The following is a 23,260-nucleotide window of genomic DNA, read 5'->3' on the forward strand; positions in this document are numbered from 1 at the left end:
CTCTGTCACCCAGGCTGGAGTGCAGTGGCTTGATCTCAGCTCACTGCAAGCTCCGCCTCCCGGGTTCACGCCATTCTCCTGCCTCAGCCTCCCGAGTAGCTGGGACTACAGGCGCCCGCCACCACGTCCGACTAATTTTTTTATATTTTTAGTAGAGACAGGGCTTCACTGTATTAGCCGGGATGGTCTCGATCTCCTGACCTCGTGATCCGCCCGTCTCGGCCTCCCAAAGTGCTGGGATTACAGGCATGAGCCACTGCGCCCGGCCTACAAAAAGATTTTTTAAATTAGCTAGGTGTGGTGGCATGTGCCTGTAGTCAGTTCTAGCTACCGGGGAGGCTGAGGCGGGAGGATCACTTGAGCCTACGGTTCGAAGTTGCAGTGAGCTATGATCATGCCACTGCACTCCAGCACGGGCACCAGAGTAAGACCCTGCCTCCAAAAAAAGAAAAAAAAAGCCACTTTAACCATTTTTAAATATACGATTCAGCAACATTAAGTACATTCATAATGTTGTATAACAATCACTACTATCCATTTTCAGAACTTTCTCATCATCTGAAAAGAAACTCTGTACCCCTTAAACATTAATTTTCTATTTTTACCTCTATGAATTTGCCTACCCTAGGTACCTCATATAAGCGCATAGTATGTCCTTTTGTGTCGGGTTTATTTCACTTGGCATATTTTCAAGGTTCCTTCATCTTGTAGCACATACCAGAAATTTATTCCTTCTTACGGCTGAATATTCCATTGTATGTATATACCACATCTTGTTAATTCATTCACCTGATAACACTGAGTTAATATTTCACCTTCTGACAGACCTCAGTTAACATTTCCCTAATATTTGACAGTTTCCAATTTTTTGCCACGTTGTAATTTTTATGCAAAGACTGTTTTCCTTTCAATAAATTTTTCAATAAACTATCTGTTAGGTTAAATTCCTAGTAATGGTGTCCCAGAGCATATGAATACTTTAATAGTTCTTAATAAATCCATAATTTTACTCTCATTTGCCATTTTTCATAACCTGATGGACAAATTCCTGTCAGCAATTTGTTACAAATGTATAAAGTGTGACAAAACCAAATGGAGGGAAGCTTTTGGAGAAAAGAAAAGGAATTAACAAAGCAGAAACAGGTCAGAAGAGCTCTCCACTAGACAGAGCTGGCTGACTTCTGTGATAGGTTGCCCAACTGCTTCTTCTATCCACAACCTGATGTTTTCCACTTAACTTGGTGACTCTTAAAAAAAAAAAAAAAAATCTAGCTGTGTCAGAGATCTCCCGGACCAAGCCCATATTCAGAGATTCGATAGAAGGGCTCACAAAACTCAGCACTCATACTCGTGGCTAAAGTTTATTACAGTGACACAGTAGGTGTACACAGTTGGATCATACAGGAAAAAGACATAAGCAGAATCTGGAGGAATCCACGTGCAATCTTCTTCAGGATCTCTCCCTCCCATGAAGATTCACACAGAGCACATTTTTATACGAGTGATGTTTCTGCCTAGGGACTCAGTATGCAAGGTTTTCACTGGGAGTTTGGTCATATAGACACCCTTTACCGGCATGTATCAAAATTCCATACTACTAGAAGGAAAGCAGGTATTTAGTATAAATCATCTTGTTTGCACAGTCTAGGTACGGTGAACCACCTTTATTAGTTAGTGAACAGTGGGAATACCCCTAAATCCACATGTTCAGATAAGGGCCAACCATGCAAGTAGGCCATTCTAAAAAATACCAGTCTCAGGCCAGATATAACTTTTTCTGCACACCCCCAATTCAAGATTCATTTTAGCCAAAAAGCAGCATCTCTCAATATATATATGTATATACCTATGTTAGAGTTGAAAAGATTGTGGATCATTCATGCCTTATCCAAGTAGTTCCAATTGCTTTCCTTATAAACCTTCATTGAAAGCAGCTGTATGACAGGAATAGGAATTTTGAGAAATGCAGAATCTTTTAAAATTCAAATCAGATCATGGAACTCCTCTGCTCAAAACTGAAATGGCTCACCATTCATCTAGTAAAAGCCAAAATCCTTACAACAACCTACAAGTCCCTACATGATCTGGCCCCTCTCTGGCCTCATTATTCCTTTTCTCCTCTTCATTCAGGTCCAGCAACCCTGAACAATTTGCGTTTCCTCAGAGGCCAGACACAGTCCTGCCTCAGGGCTTTTGCTCTTCCTAATCCTCTACCTAGAATGCTCTTTCTCTTCCCCTAAATACCTATATTGCTCACTGCCACATTTCCTTCAAGTCTTTGCTCAAATGTCACTTTCTGATAGATCTACCCATACCACCCTATTTTAAAGTATGCTATCCTCACAAACATCCCTTGCAACACTCACCATTCCTCACCCTAATTTTTTCTATACTTCTCATCTTCTAACACACCATATAATTTATTATGTCTTATTGCCTGTCTCTGCCCAGTAAAATATAAGCTCTTTGAGGGCAGGGATTTTTGTCTTTTTCTTCTGTATTTCCAGCAGAATCAAAAAGCAGAAGGGTAACAAATTTTAATTTGACATAGTAAGAAACAGGGAGGCACTGAATTTAGGGGTAGTAACCTAGTGCAAATAGCTAGGTCTTCACGTCTGGTGGTGTTGGAAGATCAAGTCATTAGAAAATGTGAAAGGTTTTTTTTCAAATTTCACTGAAGAGATGACCACAGTATATTCAGTTATTGAAGAGTTTTAATAAAAGGAACTATTTACAAGAGTGTGGGCACAGTTAAGGCAAATCAACAAGGTTTGAACGATATTGGGACTAGAGAATCTAGCAAATAGGAGATAGTTACGAGAAGTCAGAAAAGACCTAGAGCCATTGGAGCAGAGCTGTGGCCACTGACAATCTCTTGCTAAGTATATGAGAAAGAGCAGGAACAAATATTTCAGCCTCACCTTTGTATCACGGTCCAAACCCACCATGAATAAAGCCAGAAAAGAGAGTATGCAGTTCTTTAGTAGTCAGCCTCCCAGGAACACAGAGCAAGAGAGATAAAGATGGAAAGTGGATCAGAAAGGGCAAAAAGAATATCCAGCACAATGGCCATTTTGTAAAGCTATATGCACAAGACACAACGCTTCAATGTGCTACCAGCGTCTTTGACTATGTCCACATCTTCCTTCTAAATCTTCTCTATTACCAGTGGCATCACCATCCTCTCACTCACACAGTAATTTTGATTAATCTACTCCCTCTTCCTCATTCTTCATATATCCAATCATTTGTCAATTATGCTTTCACAATTTACCTCTTCTCTGTCAGTCTATTTCCAATGCCACCTCTTTGTTCATGCTCTCTCATTCTCTTACCTGGTTAACATCAGTTGTCTTAGCAAACTTGCCACTTTGAAACATCCCCCACTGCCATTTATGTTACTCAATGCTACTGGACTAATCTCTGTGAATTAGTTTCACTACCACTACTGTTGCTCAAAAACCTTTAATGACTTTTACTGCCTACCAGGTAAGTCCAAACTCCTTAGCCTACTACTCAAAGACCTCAGTAATCTGGTTCCACCTTAATTTTCCCAATTTATTTCTCACAACTCTCTTTTATCTTAGTACAAATTAGTCATTTGTTATCTGGAAGTCAATGAAGCTTAATGAAAGGAGCAAAATGACTAGAATTGGTCAGACTTGGATTCAACTCTCAGTTCTATCATGTCATCAGCTAGGGGTCCTTGGGAGTTACTTTTCTGGCATGAGATTTAGCAACCTTATCTGTGAAGCGGAAGGTTACTAAATGATGCAATGAGAACATCTGTAAATGTACCTAGTGTTGGACATCAATTAGCAAACTTCTCTGAATATGCTCCATGTTTCTGCCTATCTGTCCTCTACCTAAAATGCCCTCTTTCTCCTTCCACCTTCTCTATGAGAACCTTAATCTTTTAAGATTAAATGTTATATGCTCCACAATGCTTTTCTTGATCCTTCTTCCTGCCTGAAGTCACCTCTCAACACTCACATTATTTACACCTTCCTAATATTAACAAATACTTAAAACATTACAGATAGCTAACATGATTCATCTCTCTCCTACTAGAGTTGAAGCAGCAGTGATTTAGATAACTACCACATGGAAGCTCACCCAGCAAGTAAAGAGCAAAGCCTAAAGACCATGCATGTCTCGGGTACTAAGATATAAAAGTATGCCTTTTGCTAGTCTGTCCCACTTCTTCCTTAGGGGCCAAATAGTAAGATTACTGTGTACCAGAGACTATAGTAAGCCCTTCTTTATATGCATTCTTTCATTGAATCTGCTCAACAATCCTATGCAGTAGGTATTACTATAGCCTATTTTTTACAAATAAGGAAAGTGAGGCTCGGGCCAGTTTGTCCAAGGTCGCAGTGCTATAAAGTGACTGTGTCAGGAATAGAATTTGATCTATTAGATGCCCAAATTTATGTCCTTAAGGGCTATGAAATATTAAACCAGACACCCACTATGAAGCAAATTACATTTGCAACATAAGCATCAAAGACAAAATATACCTTTGATTTCTAAAAAGTAACGAATTAAGGAGAAGAATCTTAATTTTCATCAGAGAATATACGTTCAATGACAATGGAACTAACTCCAATTTGGATGATGTGAACAATAAGAGATTGTGACCCAATGCTGTAAAGGAAAAGATGCATCATCTCAAAATAAATTGAATTCCAACAAGAATGCAAGATATGTGAAGACAGCAACCGCGTTTGTCTCACTGCTGTGAGACATAGAACTGTCTTACACAAAGGTGCCTAACACCCAATGAAATTGAGGATAAACCCTGGGAAATAAGCACACTGTTTAAATGGCAAAAGTTTACACTTGAGAACTTTAGAGCAGGAAATGATACCTATTTCAGATAGACTTTTTAAGTAAACCATACAAAGTGGTAAAAGAATCAGAGACAAAGAAAGTCTGCCTGAATAGAGAAGGAAGCAGTTAAGAACTACCACCAAAGGTGTCTTCCTGAATCCTTTTCCTCTCTGAAGGTTCAAATCATCTAGCTTCAAATGAAAGTAAAAAAATAGGTGGAAAATAGAGAATTGCCCTTTCTAATCTTCCTAGTTTGGAATTCCTTTTTAAATAGCAGCTTTCAAATATATTTTTTATAATAAATGTTTTATCTTGTAACATTTACATTCTCATTTAAGGCAAATATGAAGTTCACTCAAAAGCAGGGCAGCTAAGGAGTTATTTGATGAGGCAGTCTTTGTTGCTATTTCAAAAGGCCAAAATAAGGCTAAGAGGAGGAAAATTTCACCTTAAAGTGATTCGGTAAGTTGGTTAAGATTTAGAAAGACACCCTAAGTGCAAGTGCTGTTTTTTTGGGTAAAATCCATGCAGTCTAGATGCAGTTCTGCTCAAAATCCAACATGCAAATGCCTATCTGCAATCAGCAGACACAGGCAGACAAAATTTAACCTAAAATGCAAATTCTCAAAACTTAAGCACACTTAAAAGGTAAACTAAATAAGCCTACAAATCCAGTAATTGATACTGTCACTTCTGGTTTTGAAGGAAATCATAAAGCAAAATTCTCGAGTATCCTTAATTTTTAGGTTTATTTAAAAACAAAAATTATGAAAATTAGATTTGAATATGAAATGTTCCAAATCACTAACAATGGGTGAATGGGTACAATCAATCAGTATAGTCATTCTGATTTGATAGCTATCACTGTGAATCGTCACTCTGATTTGATAGTTCACTGTGAACCTTAACCATTTGCAAGCTTTTTTTTTTTTTTTTGGATACACTAAATCAGTACCAATGAGAGCTTTTTAAATGACCTGAAACACTACAGGTAAGTATTCCAATCAAAAACTCCAAAATGCTCCAAAATCTGAAATTTTTTGAGTGCAGACATGACATTGAAAAGAAATGCTCATTGGAGCATTTTGGATTTTACATTTTTGTATGAGAGCTGCTCAGCTGGTAAATATAATGCAAATATTCAAAAACTGAAAAAAATCCAAACTTAAAACACTTCTGGGCCCAAGAATTTCAGATAAGGGATACTCAACCTGTATCATCTTTAACTGCCTTTCAAACCACTTTCAACTAAAGACTACTGAATTTAGACTTTTAAAAGAATGTAAATGCAAAAATTCTTCACATTAAGATGAAAAATAGGAGGATTAAAAATAGGAGGTTCACTTTTATTTTGCTAATCCGTCAAAATACATTCAAGCATAGCACGAAAATTATATTCAACACTAGGTTCTGTACCACCTGCTCCCATGAACTCTTAAATCTGAATAATGTTCAGATAATTCTCATAGGTGGAAGGGGTCAAAACATACAACCAGTTGTCCGTCCTCCCCAAGTCCCACATGCCAACATGCTTTTGCATATAAAGTGACAAGAGGAACCCAGAAGTGACTAAATACCACTATGCTTTTTTCTTCACTACAGTTTATAGCAATTTTAAGGGTAGACACATGACAATGAAGTGTTAATATACCACGAACAGGACAGGTTGCCTTCCTAATAAACAGAAAATCCTGTTACATAATTCAATTGCAAACTTTAGAAGCCACTATATTCCCATGTTGGGAATATAAAATGACAATAACCTTATTAAACTGAAAACCCTGAGAAAGGTGAACTACTATTCCAATTGACCCAGGTCTTCCCACCAAAACTGAGTAAGTCAAGCAGAGCAGTATTTAACAATTGCAATGAAAAATCTCAGAATCATTTTCTGTATCCTAGAGGCCACTCTACAGCCAACAAAAAGTTGGACCAAATTACCAAATGAAGTAGCCCACATGTAATTTGTATATCACTAGAATTTAAAAAAAGAAATGTATGGAAACTGTAGATTTGAGAGCAAAGGATTTGACTACGTGTTAATCACATCAATGTGCAAAAACATTCACCCCATTTGTCAGAGGATATAACACTATTTGTACCAAGCATCCGCTACCCTTTGTCAAAGTGACTACTGAGCAGCCATAACTTAGCCTAATAGTCTTAACCTTTCTTCATACTTCTTTAAAAGCCCTGTCAATCAGAAAAAAAAAAAAAAATCTGGCAAGAACTAGACCTTTAGGAATTGAACAGTGACAAAAAGTTAAAAAATGGTTCAATATTAAAATATTATTTTATTTTAAAGCCCAATAATCTTTCAGAAAGTTTCTTAGTATAGCTTTGAGCCTTCAACATCAATATTTAAGTCAAATATTTAAGTTAAATATTATCATAACATCAAGTTAAGCACACTAGATTAAAAGGTACTCTGAACCCACCCACCAGGTTATACATACTCTCACTCAATCATGTAAAGAATTGAATTCTTTATTTGTGATATCCATAAACGTTGCTATTCTATATTTCTATTCAGAAAGGCAATTTTCTCCTATTATCAGTTTTTTCTTCTCTTATAAACAACAACTTGAATGCTATTGCATGAAAGGGCTACAAATATACATTTGTTAACCAAGCAGAATACACAGATATTTTGCTTTACAACTTGCACCTAAAATACCAGTATACGTAGCTGGTTCATTAGTTGTCATAGCAATTTAGGGCTATTGCCCAAGCTATGCATAGCAGTTTACATTTTCAAACCTCATATAGAAAGGGCAATTGTGATATGAACTGGCAACTACATTCCTGTGAAGCCCATCTCAGTTACAAGCAAACGTGTAACTTCCAAGTCTGCAAAGAATTCTGATGGCAAAACTTCTATATCTGATGCAATTGTCCTAAGCAAGTTTTTAAACAAATTGTTTCGCAGCTACTCTGCCATTCTGCCAGTAGGTGGTGCTACAAAGATCAGGAAAAGGATTTCCATGAGGACAACAGTTCAGATATAGGGGGAAAAAAAAAACCGTTTAAACCTGCTCTGAAAGTACAAAAACGCATCTGAGGGTAAAATATAACCCTTATTTTTAACCATTCATTACAGATAAACCAGTAAGAGGGATGAAACTAGGCCATCTGGAAAATTTTAAACAGTTTATATGAATGACATGCTTAACACAAACTATATAGAACTACACAGTACACAGTTTGAAGTAAATTGTCACAGAAATGACCGACCATGTCAAGATGGTAAGCAAATCGCTTAGTACAAGAGATGGATGCACAGAAACTTAGGAGTTTAAAAAGCCACATCCACCACTTCAAAAGTTTTGCCTGAAAGGGATATAATTCAACACGCAACTAGCAGGGCAACGGGGGGCGGGGGGGGGGGGGGAACCACAGGACCTCTTAAGTTTCTCTAAGTACACATCAAGAATAAAGAATTAACACGTAAAGTCTTAAACAAATATCCCTTAAAAACGGTACGGAATGGATCCTAGAAAAGAAATGTTAGACATGTACGGTCAAACACAATGATTTATTAAAAATAAAACGTAAAAATGATTTTTGTACATATGCTTCCAAATTTCAGGCATGGGATCCAAGTAGATTTCATAGAAAACGCTGTAGCCAGGTTATCAAGTCCTTACAACAAAGTAAACTACCCCCCACCCCAACCCCCGCCCAGGTTTTGCTACAGAATCAGCAAGTTCACTCCCTCCCTCCCCCCAAAAAACACAAATTAAAACAAGACATTTTGCTAGTATAAAAACGACCAAGGTCCAAGTAATAATAAAAAAATAGAGTCCATCAATGACTGTAACACAAAAATGTGTATGTGGGGCCGAGTCCATCTTCAGAGGGAGAGACAAGAGAGGTGGCAGGCAAATAGAGGAACACCCCCAAGGGTAAGCAGCCTTAGAAGTGGCTCCCCCAAGGGCAAAACAGGGAAGGCGGTGGTGTGTGTGTGAGGGGGTGGGGCTTAGGAGTTGACCCCACTTGGGTTGTTGAAAAGAGCTACCCCAATAGCCACTCCCAGGCATTTTAAATTTTCTTTTAGAAGGAGCTCCCTCCATAGCCACCCCCACCTCCATAGCCGCCTCTGTAAGGTCCACTATTACTGCGACCGCCCCAGCTGCTGCCTCCGCCGCCGCCGCCGCTCTTCATGGGCCCATAAGAGGACTGATGCTGACTGTAGCTGCCGAAGCCGCCGAAGCCGTTACCGTAGTCGTTCCCACCGTAGGACGAACCGCCGCCGCCGCCTCCGTAAGCATTGTAGCCGCCGCCACCGCCGCCGCCGTAACCACCGTAGCTGTTGTAACCGCCGCCGCCGCCCTTGGAAAGGCCGTTCTGGTCTCGACCACCGCCGCGCCCCCGGCCGCCTCGGCCGCCCCGGGAGGATCGGGAGCCGCCTCCACCCCCACCGGAGTAGATATCCTCCTTGGGGACTGCCTTCTTCACCTCCACGCGATGGCCCTGAATCGGATGGAACTTGACCACCGCGGCCTTGTCTGCCGCGTCGTGATTCTGAAAATACACGAAGCCGAATCCACGCTTCTTGCCGGACTGCTTGTCGGCAATAATCTCGGCCTTTTCCACGGTGCCAAACTGCGAGAAGTGCTCGATCAGGTCGCCCTCAGCCACGTCTCCCTTAAGGCCGCCGACAAAGAGCTTCTTAACCTTGGCGTGGGCACCGGGCCGCGCCGAATCCTCCCGGGACACCGCCCGCTTCAGCTCCACAGTGTTGCCGTCCACGGCATGGGGCGAGGCGGCCATGGCGGCGTCGGCCTCCTCCACATTGGAGTAGGTCACGAAGCCAAAGCAACGGGAGCGCTTGGTCTGGGGATTCACCACCACCACGCAGTCCGTCAGAGTCCCAAAGGCCTCAAAGTGGCCGCGCAGGCCCGACTCACTCGTCTGCACATTGAGGCCGCCGATGAACAGCTTACACAACTGGGAATTCTCCATCTCCAAGGCTCGGGCCTTGCCCCCGCCCTGCGAGCTCCGAGGTTTCGCCGTCGCCGCCGTTATCGTTGGTTAAGGCCTCTACACAGCTTGGGCCCAGCCGTTGCTGGAGCCACCCCCGCCGGTCGCCGACAGGGAAGGGAAAAAGGGAAGGGGAGGGAAGGAAGGAAGAAAGGAAGGGGGAGGGAAGGGGAGCGGTGCCGGCGAAAGGGCGAGCCGAGGAGACTGGAAGACAACCAAGGCCACCGCTACCGCCGCCGCCACCTCCGCTCCCCTATCTGGGCACCACACAAAGAGGCCGCTGAACGCGCGCGCACCCTCCCCGAGGCGTGCGTCACCGCCGACGTACGGCAGCCTAGGGCTGCCCTCCAATCCCCGCCTCGCTCCCCTTAATCCCGCCTACCGCGCCGCAGCGCCGCTCTAGATCACGGACTCCCCGCCCTCCGCGGTCTATTCAAGCCCGCGGCCTGTGCCGCTCCCGCCTCCCCTTCTGCCAGCCCGCTCTCATTCCCGAGCGCCCTACTGTCCCTTGACATGGGTCCCTCCCTGCCCTCCGCGCACCGCCGCGATTCATTTCCTCCTAGCACTGCGGCTGTTCCCAGTGTTTCTCCCCCTCCCCTTTCCTCATCCCCGCGCCCAACTCCGCAGTGGCGTTCGCGCCAGCCCCTTGAGAGACATGTCAGTTCAGCCAATCACCGTGATCCCTCGCACCCACTTCCGTTTTCGGCAGCTGTTGGACGGGCGCGCTCCCCGGTGCGCGCTTGCCCCGGCGCCCCCAGCATGCAGAGCCTGTGTGCCACCCCCTCGCCTTCTGCAGCCCAGGGCTTTGCAGGGGAGAGAGCAGGAGGCGCGCTGGGGGCCATTCCCAGCGGATGCGGCCTGGGGCGCCACGCGCGGGCTTTTTGAAAACTTGACGTTGGGGTTGGGGGCCCGGATCTACCCGCCGCCTTTCCGCTTGTCCGCTACACCTGGCGTCCCCGCCCCACCTCCCGCCCGCACAAAGATGGAGGGCAGAGGCCTGGTCCACGAAGGCGGTTATTAACCGTTTACGGTGGGCCGACATGCGGTTAAACTAAAACTTTGCCACGTGGCCCTGCGCAAAAGCGAGCCCGAGGCGGCGGTGTGAAAGACAACGGAACCAAAGAGATTCCGACATTACGAACCAGACGAGGCGCTACATCCCTGCCACCCTCCCGCCATCCTTGAAGCCCTCCCACGACGCCCTCTCAGAAGAAGGCCCTTTCAGGTCCCCTTGGCATACTCCAAAATTTTCATTTAACCTCAGTGAATGGGTTTTTATGTGTAATTTACATCATCCATGTGTTGCTTTCTTTCAACTAGAATGTTAGTTTTTTGTTTTTGTTTTTTTTTTGGGGATGAGTTTCACTTTTGTTGTCGAGGCTGGAGTGCAGTGGGGCAATCTCGGCTCAGCAGCCTCCGCCTCCTGGGTTCAAGCTGTTCTCCTGCCTCAGCCTCCTGAGTAGCTGAGATTACAGGCGCCCACCACCATGCCCGGCTGATTTTTGTATTTTAGTAGAGATGGGGTTTCACCATGTTGGTCAGGCTGGTCTGGAACTCCTGACTTCAGGTGATCCATCTGCCTCGGCCTCCCAAAGTGCTGGGTTACAGGCGTTAGCCACCGCGCCTGGCCTAGAATGTTAGCTTTGCTTGTTTTTTGTGTTTTGTTTTGTTTTTTGTTTTTTTGAGACGGAGTCTCGCCCAAGCTGGAGTGCTACCGCACGATCTTGGTTTACTGCAACCTCTGCCTCCCAGGTTCAAGCGATTCTCCTGCCTCAGCCTCCCGAGTAGCTGGGACTACAGGCACTCACCACCACTCCTGACTAATGTGTGTATTTTTTAGTAGAGACAGGGTGAACATGTTGGCCGGACTGGTCTCAAACTCGTGACCTAGTGATCCTCCCGCCTCGGCCTCCTAAAAGTAGAATGTTAGCTTTTTAAAGGTGTTGGTTAGACGAACGTTTTACAGAGAGAGAGATCATATAGCCCTAAGTCACTGCTTTTAGTGCCCTCACTCAGATGGGAATGGAAGAAAATTACAACGGCTTCCATTTATTGAGCCTTTGTGTGCCAAGCAAGATACATGGGGTGGGACATAGTTAATATGAGGCATTACGTGACCAAAAGCCTCCAAAACTATATGGTAAATACTGAAGAAGTTAAGAGGAATTCCTCACCGTATCCTCAAGTATTCAGGAGAGATTTAGGAAAGAATTGGAAGTTGCACTGAACCTCAGAGCCAAAGACTAGTTAGTATCCTAAACAAATTAAGGCTGGAACAGAAAACCAAATACCACAAGTTCTCACTTATAAGTGGGAGCTACACATTGAGTACATATGGACACAAAAGAAGGGAACATTAGGTCTTTTTTAAGGATGGCGGGTGGGAGGAGGGTGAGGACTGAAAAACTACCTATGAGGTATTATGCCGGTGACTTGGGTGACAAAATTATCTATACACCAAACCCCCAAGACAATTTACCCACATAACAAACCTCCACATGTATCCCTTGAACCTAAAATTAAAAATTGGAAAGGAAAAAAAAAAGATTTCTATATGGAGTTTACTTGAGCAAAATCCAGAGGGAACATAAGCTTCAAGAGACAGGGAGTGGACCAGTTAGTTTGAGAGGAGCAGGCAGTTTTAGATAGAAAACAGTAAGAGGTAAGACAGGTTGAGGGTCTTTGATACTATGAAATGATACTATGGAATGTGTTGAATCTTAGGTTAAGTAGTTAGGGGGATATTGTAACAAAGGTAAATAGATGGACTAAAGTTTGAGGGTAAACTCGTCTGGTCTATCACTTACCCTGTAACCATCCAGTTATGTGACTTTGGGCAAGTTACTTAACCTTTTTAAAAATGTAATCAGTTTTATTATCTTAAAATGGGAATAGTAAAACATCTTTCTGTTGTAGTGAAAATTAAAGAGATTCTACATGTATACATGCCTGGCACATAGTAAGTGCTCAGTTTGTCCAATTATATGAATCCTATGCCTGGTGGTGGCAATATGGCTGTAAACAACAGACAAAAACCTCTGCCCTCATGATGCTTACATTCTAGTAGGAAGAAGCAGACAATAAACAAGAGTGGTATATGGCATGTTAGATAGTGATAAATTACATTGGAAAAAAAAACGAAAGAGGACAGGAGAAAGCTATTAACCATGTTATTACGAAAAAAAAATTCAAATGTCAGGATTTGCCTATTGATAATAAAGAAAAGGGAAAGTGGGCTGGGCACAGTGGCTCATGCCTGTAATCCCAGCACTGTGTGGGGGGCTGAGGCAGGCAGATCACTTGAGGTCAGGAGTTCAAGACCAGCATGGCCAACAAATTGAAACCCCATGCGTGGTGGCACATGCCGTAATCCCAGCTACTTGGGAGGCTAAGCAGGAGAATTGCTTGAATGCAGGAGGCAGACGCTACTGTTAGCGGAGATGGCACCACTGTTTTAGAGTCATCCAAATCTTAAACCAGTAAAAGATGAACTTCCGAAGGAATAAAGACTATAACTTACGAAAACTGTTACTTTAGGAATTTACAATTTTAGTAGATAGTTTTTGCCTACATTGTTTTTAAATAATAGTTTACCAGCAGTGCCCAACCTTTCTGGCACCAAAGGCCTATTTCATGAAAACAGTTTTTCCACAGACCAGGATGTAGTTTCAGGATGATTCAAGTGCATTACATTTATTGTGCACTTTATTTCTATTATTATTGCATCATAATATTCAATGAAATATAATAATTATACAACTCACTATAACATAGAATCAGTGGGAGTCTTGAGCTTGTTTTCCTGCAACTAGCCGGTTCCCATCTGGGGGTGACACCCAAAGTGTGTTGCTTATGTCCAGTTTACTCCATAATCTCGTTTTGGTTGCTGTCACTGCAGAAAACCCTGCATCACAAATATAGGATGCTGGAAATGGAAGCAGGCTTTTCAGTGCTTTTGTGGCAATCTCAGGATATTCCACCTTGACTTTAATCCAGAATGTATGGAAATTTGAAGTTGTCTCAAACATACAAGGTCACCGTCACCTGCAATCTCAAGCAGTTGATCCTCTTCCAGTATGGACAAAATCGATTCTCCTGGCTTATTCACAAATGGGTGGTGGATCCATTCCTTCCCAGTTCAGGGTTTTTTTGTGGTTGGCAAGTAAAGCTGAAACTCTTTTGAAGCTGAGCTAGGTGATCATGCACCAGCTGGGAGAAAGAAGGTCCTGGCTCAGCCTCTTTCAAAATCTCTGCTAATGTTTGAAACATGTCAGAAATCCCAATGTTCACTCGTCGCCCCCAAAATTCCAGTTTGGTTTTGAATGCAGCCCCTTTATCTGCTGATTTGAACACAGTTGTTGTTCTCCCCTGAAGTGACAGATTGAATTCGTTGAGCAGGCTGAATGTGTCACACAAGTAAACAAGTTTTGCCACCCATTCTATGTCACTGAAATGTGCTGCCAGTGGTGACTGTTTTTGTAAAAGAAATCTCTGGAGTGGCTCTCATAACTCAAAAACTCTGGCCAGTTATCTACCTTTAGAAAGGCATCTCATTTCTTATACACATCTCACAGAGTTGCACAAATAGACGTGAGTTAAGGGCATGCACTTTAATGTCATTGATAATTTTAATCACATCCTGCAAAACGTTAAGTTTGGGTGATGATTTTCAGCTACCCAGCATTTCTCTATAGATGACACAGTGCATAGACTCACATTCAGAAGTGACCTCTTTGACCTGAGTAGTGAAACCAGAAAGTCATCCAGTCATGTCAGCCACTCTGTGCATATACTGACACAAAATGACCAATTCCGTTTTCCTATATGTAATCATTCGAAGTCTTGAATAGTTCTGCACCTGTGTGTTGGTTGGCAACAAAAGTGCACATAACATATCCCCCTGCACATCCTCCTGAAAAAGATATGGCACAATAACAAGCATTGTTGTCTTGTTATCAACATCGGTAGACTCATTAACCTGGATTGCATACCATTGTGATGCATTAATCCTCTCTAGCAATTGTGCCCCAATATCCTCTGCTATTTCATCAGTTTGTCTAGTTATGGTACTAGCCGAAAAAGGAACACGTGCCACCTTTTGAACTCCAGCCTCTCCTAAAAGTTCATGATAAATGTCCTTAGCAGCAGGCAGGAACAACTCTTCACCAGCGGTAAAGGGCTTCTTAGCTTTAGCAATGCAGTTAGCTGCTAAGAATGATGCTCTCAGTACAGATACATTTGATGAAGTGGTGGCCTTCAATAATTGCTTCTGGTTTTTTGTTTGTTTGTTTTTCAGACAGGGTCTTGCTCTTTCACCCAGGCTGGAGTGCAATGGCACAATCTTGGCTCACTGCAACCTCTGCCTCCTGGGTTCACGTGATTCTCATGCCTCAGTCTCCCGAGTAGCTGGGACTACAGGTGCACACCACCACACCCAGCTAATTTTTGTATTTTCAGTTGAGACAGGGTTTCGCCATATTGGTCAGGCTGGTCTCAAACTCCTGGCCTCAAGCAACCACCCACCTCAGCCTCCCAAAGTGCTGGGATTACAGGTGTGAGCCACCGTGCATGGCCAATTGCTTCTGCTCTTTGTGTTCATTTGAAAAACTTTTGAAAAACTCCAAAGCCTTGACTTTTAATACAAGGTGCTAGGTCTCCATGTGGAGAAGCAGTTTTGAAGGTTTCATGGCTTTGCTGGATAGCCAGTTGCCATATGTTATACAAAGCGGGCTTGTAGAATGTTAATCACCTGTTGCAATGAACCTGTAATTTAAGTAGGACTCTTGGTGTTTTCTTTTAAATGCAGCTTTATTTTTGATGGCAGTCTTAATGTCTTCTGATGTCTCATGATTCGGTCTGTCCCCCTTGACAAAGAAGCTCTCCAGTGACATTTGTTTTTTACTCATTTTGGCTAGGGTTAGCTTGTGGGCTAACAAAACTGTGACTGAGACAAATGCATAGCGTGGGAAAGAGGCACGGATGGAAGTGGTAAATAAAATAATGGGCAGGCCATGCTCAGACTAAAATAAGTGTCAGATTCTGACAGCCTGCCACCACTTGTAGCTGTACAATTGAAGTACATCAATTCACTTGCCACTATAAAGCCTACCACCAGCCATGGCTTAATTGTCACTTGCCACTTGCTGATAGGGTTTTGATATGAGTCTGTGATTTATTATGGTCTCTGTGCAGTCAAACCTCCCTGCTAATGTTAATCTGTATTTGCAGCCACTCCCCTGCATTAGCATTACCACCTCAGCTCCATCTCAGATCATCAGGCATTAGATTCTCATAAGAAGTGCACAACCTAAATACCTCGCATGTGCAGTTCACTATAGGGTTCATGCTCCTATGAGAATCTAATGCCACCACTGATGTGACAGTAGGCGGAGATCAGGAGGTAATGTGAGCAATGGGGAGCAGCTGTAAATACAGATGAAGCTTCACTCGCTTACCCAACACTCACCTCCTGCTGTGCGGCCCAGTTCCTAATGGACCATAAACCGATACCAGTCCATGGCCCGGGAGGTGGGATCCCCTGACCTATACCACCTAAATGGGGATCCATTAGGGTTTTCATTTCTATTGACTAATAAAGCTTCATAGAGGCAAATGTCAGGTCTAGACAACTTACATATAGTAGGGTGGAGGGATGATCAGAGACAATACAAGAATGTTGTAGAGACATTAAGAAAGCCAGGATACACGCAGTATGATTGGAATGTTAAGTTTTTTTGTGTCAGTTTGTTTGTTTTTTGAGACAAGAGTCTTACTCTGACACCCAGGCTGGAATGCAGTGGTGCAATCTCAGCTCACTGCAATCTCCACCTCCAGGGTTCAAGCCATTCTCCTGCCTCAGCCTCCTGAGTAGCTGGAATTACAGGCATGTGCCACCATTCTTGGCTGATTTTTGTATATTTAGTAGAGTTGGGGTTTCACAGTGTTGACCAGGCTGGTCTTGAACTCCTGACCTCAGGTGATCCACCTGCCTCTGGCTCCCAAAGTACTGGGATTACAGGCATGAGCCAACACACCAGGCCAGAATGTTAGATTCTTTTTGGAGATTAGATCAGTAAAGGTAGGGACAGTCAATAAAAGGAGTGTTATGTAAACACTTAAATGATGCAGTCAATTTCCTACTCTAGGTCATTAAGGGGGAAAAACTATTTTTTTCTACTTTGCCTTTTAGATCATTGCCTGAGTTTACTTTGTTTCTTTAACTTGCTTACAGGTATCTCAGCCTTCAAAAATAAAACATTTAAAAATATAACTGAAATTTAGACTACCTTTGGCTTCCATGCCTCCTGCAAGCTTGATTACAAAAACCTAATGGAAGGTGATGGTTACACAAGTCATAGAACCACACACTAAAAAGAGTGTGTTTTAATATATCTAAATTATACATAGAAAGAGAAAGAATGAACTGAGAAAGAAAGGAAAGACTATGGCCAGCTATATTTCCAGAAAGCAGCAACTGTGATTTTTTAAAATCAACTTTTTAAAATTACATCCATGTTTATTGTGCAGTTAGGATTCTGCTATGAACTAAATTGTGCACCCCTGGTCCCCACTCTCAAATTCATATATTGAAGTCATAACTCCCAGTACCTCCAAATGTAACCATAATTGAAGATAAGGTTTCAAAAGAGGTGATTACATTAAAATGATGTCATTAGGATGGGGCCCTACTTCAATATGTCTGGTGTCACAAGAAGAGACAACAGGAGCACAAGTGCATAGAGGGACGACCATCTGCAAGCCAAGGAGGAGAGGCCTCAGAAGAACCCCAAAATGCCAGCACTTTATCTTTGACCTCCATCCTCCAGAACTAGGAGAAAATAAATTTCTATTGTTTAAGCCACTCATTCTGTAATATTTTGTTATGACAGCATTAGCAAACTAGTACAGGTTCCATTTTTATTTATTCAGGGTGAACATTTCAAAAGGGCATTCTTTGCCACTTGTGGTGAAAGTATATTTTTTCTAGTGGACCCTAACAACTCATATCAAAAGCTTTTAAATTTGGCCCATTCTTTTGAACCATCAATTACACTTCCAGAATTATATCACAGTGAAATAATTCAGGACCTATATAAGGATTTAGCTATAAAGATATTTATTTTAATTTGTTTATACTAGAAAAAAAGTTGGAAATGACCTAATAGTCCCAAAATAGCTATCTAATAAATAGGGAAACAATTAAGTGCTCCAGGTAAGAATACTATATTATGAAGTACTAAAATTGATATTACAGAGGAAAAAGTCATGACTTGCATTTAGATATAAATCTCATACCGTCAAGATAATGTATAAAAAGTCACACTATTTATTTTGCCAAATCAAATTAAGTCTGACTTAATTTGAACCCCATACTTGTCAGAATGGCAAAAATGTCAACATGTCATTACGGGGGTTCCTTCTACCTTTTTTCATGCAAAGGCACTTGCCTCTCTCTCTTTAATAAAATGCTTTTTGTGGAGGGAAAAAAAAAAAAAAAAAAAAAACCCAAGAGGAGGATTGTCTTTAAAAGGGTCTCTCCTGAGGTGAGAAAATGAACAGACCATTTTGTTGTGGTGATGTTAATTGTACCTTGTTCTTCTGCCTGTATATTCCCTTGCCTCAAGAGCAAAATCTAGGCTTTTAGACAGGAGAATTGTATTTGTCTCTTCCAGATGGAAGGAAATGTTGAAGGAGAGCTGGGCGCAGTGGCTCATGCCTGTAATCCCAGCACTTTGGGAGGTTGAGGCGGGTGGATCACGAGGTCAGGATATTGAGACTATCATGGCTAACACGGTGAAACCCCGTCTCTACTAAAAAATACAAAAAATTAGCTGAGGCAGGAGAATGGCATGAACCCGGGAGGTGGAGCTTGCGGTGAGCCGAGATCGCGCCACTGCACTCCAGCCTGAGTGACAGGGCGAGACTCCGTCTCAAAAAAGAAAAAAAAAAGTTGAAGAAGGAGGGCTTAGTGTGAATAAAAGATAGCTTCCCAAGTCTAGAAGTGACAAGAAGCTTCTGAGTTTTCCCCACTGGAGGAAGCCAGTATACAGCCCCCTCCACCCCCAACTCCACCCCATCCCCCACATCATTGATAACACTGAAGGCTGAACATTAATTATCTTGAAAGTAAGGTATGCCACCTTGGTGTTGGAACCAGATCCACGTAAACCTGGAACTTTTGTATACACAACTCTAGTAATAACAGGGATTGAATTGCCAGCCAGATGGGTAGGAGGTTGAGGCAGATGATCAGAATTAGAGGACTAAACAAATTTAAACATTTCTCAGAATATCTGTTCCCTAAAACACACACACCCAAGTACATACACATGCACAAACTCATACACAGAATATGTACCTTCTAAATTGAAAGTATTTAGAGCTTTCTACTGTCATTTATCATTTCATTTAATTCATTCATGGGCTAGGTGTTGTGAATAAAGAAAAGTCTCTGGCCTCTAGTCTTGGGAGCTCAACAGTCTTGGGAGAAAGAGAAAATCGACAATTAAAATACATATGACAAGTAGTATAACAGAAGTTGTAAACACAGTGTATTAGGATAGAAATGAAGAAACCCAGAGTTCAGTAAATTCTTCAAATGAAAACTGACTTCGGAAGTACATATAATATTTAGGCCTACAAGAAGGTACAGGAAACGGTGTGTGTACATGCTGTGTTTGGAATTGAAAAGTAACTATCAAAAATGTGACGGTGTGCTTTGCAGATGCCGCCACTGAGGAAAACCCTATACTACCAGCCATGGTCAACCCCACCATGTTCTTTGACATTGCCGTCGTCGGCGAGCCCTTGGGCCGCGTCTCCTTCGAGCTGTTTGCAGACAAGTTTCCAAAAACAGCAGAAAATTTTCATGCTCTGAGCATTGGAGAGAAAGGATTTGGTTATAAGGGTTCCTGCTTTCACAGAATTATTCCAGGGTTTATGTGTCAGGGTGGTGACTTCACACGCCATAATGGCACAAGTCCATCTATGGGGAGAAATTTGAAGATGAGAACTTCATCCTAAAGCATACAGGTCCTGGTCCTGACATCTTGTCCATGGCAAATGCTGGACCCAACACAAATGGTTCCCAGGTTTTCATCTGCACTGCCAAGACTGAGTGGTTGGATGGCAAGCATGTCTTTGGCAAAGTGAAAGAAGGCATGAATATTGTGGAGGCCATGGAGCACTTTGGGTCCAGGAATGGCAAGACCAGCAAGAAGATCACCATTGCTGACTGTGGACAACTTGAATAAGTTTGACTTGTGTTTTATCTTAACCACCAGACCATTCCTTCTGTAGCTCAGGAGTGCACCCCTCCACCCCATTTGCTCACAATATCCTAGAATCTTTGTGCTCTCGCTGCAGTTCCCTTTGGGTTCCATGTTTTCCTTGTTCCCTCCCATGCCTGCTGGATTGCAGAGTTAAGTTTATGATTATGAAATAAAAACTAAATAACAAAAAAAAGTGATGGTATATATTAGTTTCCTATTGCTGCTGTAAGAAATTACCAGAAATTTAGTGACTTAAAAAAAACCACACAAATATATTATAGTTCTGTAGGTCAGAATCAAGGTGTTGGCAGGGCTGTGTTTCTTTCTGTGTTTCCTTCTTTCTTTCTGGAGGCTCTATAAGAGAATCTCATTCCCTGCCTTTTCCAGCTTCAAATGCCAGCCTCATATTCCTTGGCCTGTGGTCCTCTTCCATATTCAAAGCCAACAATAAGCCAGTTGAGACTTTCTCACTGACACTAACTCTTCTGTCTCCCAGATAATCCTGGTGCAATGGACTGAATGTGCCCCCCAAAATTAAAATGTTGAAACCCTAATCCCAATGTGACAGTATTTGGAGGTGGGACCCTGAGGAGGTAATTAGGTCATGAAAGTGAAGCCCTCATGAATGGGATTAGTGCCCTTATAAGAAGAGCCCAGAGGGCTAGCTAGCTCTCTTTCTACCAAGTGAGGATACAATGAATGAGAAGTAGGCAGACTGCAACCTGGATGGGGCCCTCACCAGAACCCAACCATGCTGGCACTCTGATCTTGGAGTTGTAGCCTCCAGAACTGTGAGAAATAAATTTTTGTTGTTTATAAGCCATTCAGGATATGGTACTTTGTTATAGCAGCCCAAACTAAGACACCAGAATAATCCCTTTATTATAAAGTCAGCTGATTAGCAACCTTAATTCCTCTTTGTCATGTAACATAACACATTCTCAGGTCCCAGGGATTAAAATGTGGACGTGTTTGCAAGACCATTATTCTGTCTACCTAAGGTGGGAACAAGAAAACTAGCCTGATGAATAGAACAGTACCTCACATCTCAATATTAATGCTGAATGTAAATAACCTAAATGCTCCACTTAAAAGATACAGAATGGCAGACTGAATAAAAATCCACCAACCAAGTATCCGCTGTCTTCAAGAGATTTGCCTGATACATAAGGAGTCACATAAACTTAAGGTAAAGAGGTGGAAGAAGATATTCCATGCAAATGGACACCAGAAGCAAGCAGGAGTAGCTATTCCTGTGTCAGATGAAACAGACTTTAAAGTAATAATAGTTTAAAAAGACAAAGAGGGATATTATATAATGATAAAAGGATTAGCCCAACAGGAAAATTTCACAATCCTAAATATATATGCACCTAACACTGGAGCTCCCAAATTTATAAAACAATTACTATTAGACCTAAGAAATGAGATAGACAGCAACACAATAATAGTGGGGGACTTCAATACTCCACTGACAGCACTAGACAGGTCATCAAGACAGAAAGTCAACAAAGAAACAATGGATTTAAACTGTACCCTAGAACAAATGGACTTAACAGATATTTACAGAACATTCTCCCCAACAACTGCAGAATATACATTATTTTCATCAGCACGTGGAACATTCACCAAGATAGACCATATGATAGTCCACAGAACAAGTCTTCATAAGTTTAAGAAAATCAAAATTATATCAAGTACTCTCTCAGACCAAAGTAAAATAAAATTGGATATTAACTCCAAAAGGAACCCTCAAAATTATACAAATACATGGAAATTGGAAAATAAGTTATCTGCTCCTGAATGACCTTTGGGTCAACAATGAAATCAATATGGAAATTAGAAAATTCTTTGAATGAACAATAATAGTGACACATCCTATCAAAACCTCTGAGATACAGCAAAAGCAGTGCTAAGAGGAAAGTTCATAGCAATAAATGCCAACATCAAAAAGTCTGAAAGATCACAAATAGACAATAAGGTCACACCTCAAGAAACTACTGAAACAAGAACAAACCAAACCCAAACCCAGCAAAAGAAAAGAAATAACAAAGATCAGAGCAGAACAAAATAAAATTGAAACAAAAAAATACAAAAGATAAATGAAACAAAAAGCTAGTTCTTTGAAAAGATAAACAAAATCGATAGATCATTAGCAAGATTAACCAAGAAAAGAAAACAAAAGGTCCAAATAAGCGCAATCAGAAATCAAATGGGAGATATTACAACCAATGCCACAGAAATACAAAAGATCATTCAAGGCTACTAGGAACACCTTTGTGCACAAAAACTAAAAAACCTAGAGGAGATGGATACATTTCTGGAAATATACAACCCTCCTAGATTAAACCAGGAGGAAATAGAACAGACCAATGACAAGTAGCAATATTGAAACAGTAATAAAAAAAATTGCCAACAAAAAAAAGTCCAGGAGCAGATGGATTAACACTGAATTCTATCAGACATTTAGAGAAGAATTGGTACCAATCCTACTGAACTTATTTCAAAAGATAAAGAGGGAATCCTCCCTAAATCATTCTATGAAGCCATATTACTCTAATACCAAAACCAAGAAAGGACCTAACAAAAAAAGAAAACTACAGACCAATATCCCTGATGAACAAAGATGCAAAAATCCTCAACAAAATACTAGCTAACCAATCCAACAGCATATCAAAAAGACCATATACCATGATTAAGTGGGTTTCATACCACGGATGCAGGGTTACTTTAAAATATGCAAGTCAATAAATGTGATGCGTAAACAGAATTGAAAACAAAAATCGGCCAGGCACGGTGGCTCACGCCTATAATCCCAGCACTTTGAGAGGCCAAGGTGGGTGGATCACCTGAAGTCAGGAGTTTGAGACCAGCCCAGCCAACAGAACCCCGTCTCTACTAATAATACAAAAATTAGTCAGGTATGGTGGCACACGCCTGTAATCCCAGCTACTTGGGAAGCTGAGGCGGGAGAGTCGCTGGAACCCGGGAGGTTGAGGTTGCAGTAGGCTGAGATTGCACCACTGCATTACAGCCTGGGCAACAAGAGTGAAACTCCATCAGAAAGAAAGAGAGAAAGAGAAAGAGAGGGAAGGAAGGGAAGGAGAAGAGAAAGGAAGGAAGGAGGGAAGGAAGGAAGGAAGGAAGGAAGGAAGGAAGGAAGGAAGGAAGGA

General features: G+C 41.9%; 1 protein-coding gene and 1 pseudogene across 1 annotated transcript; one reads left to right on the forward strand and one right to left on the reverse strand.

Moving 5' to 3' along the window:
• Positions 1–7,107: 7,107 nt before the first annotated feature.
• Positions 7,108–10,123, reverse strand: HNRNPA0 (heterogeneous nuclear ribonucleoprotein A0). The gene has a single exon (XM_025388603.1). It carries the CDS (start codon positions 9,796–9,798, stop codon positions 8,887–8,889), a length of 912 nt encoding a protein of 303 aa, XP_025244388.1. The 5' UTR covers positions 9,799–10,123; the 3' UTR covers positions 7,108–8,886.
• Positions 10,124–19,575: 9,452 nt separating this feature from the next.
• On the forward strand, positions 19,576–20,224 carry LOC112626849 (annotated as a pseudogene).
• The last annotated feature ends 3,036 nt before the right edge of the window (positions 20,225–23,260 follow it).

This window comes from Theropithecus gelada, chromosome 6 (genome assembly GCF_003255815.1).
Source record: "Theropithecus gelada isolate Dixy chromosome 6, Tgel_1.0, whole genome shotgun sequence".
In the NCBI taxonomy this organism is placed as follows: Eukaryota; Metazoa; Chordata; class Mammalia; order Primates; family Cercopithecidae; genus Theropithecus; species Theropithecus gelada.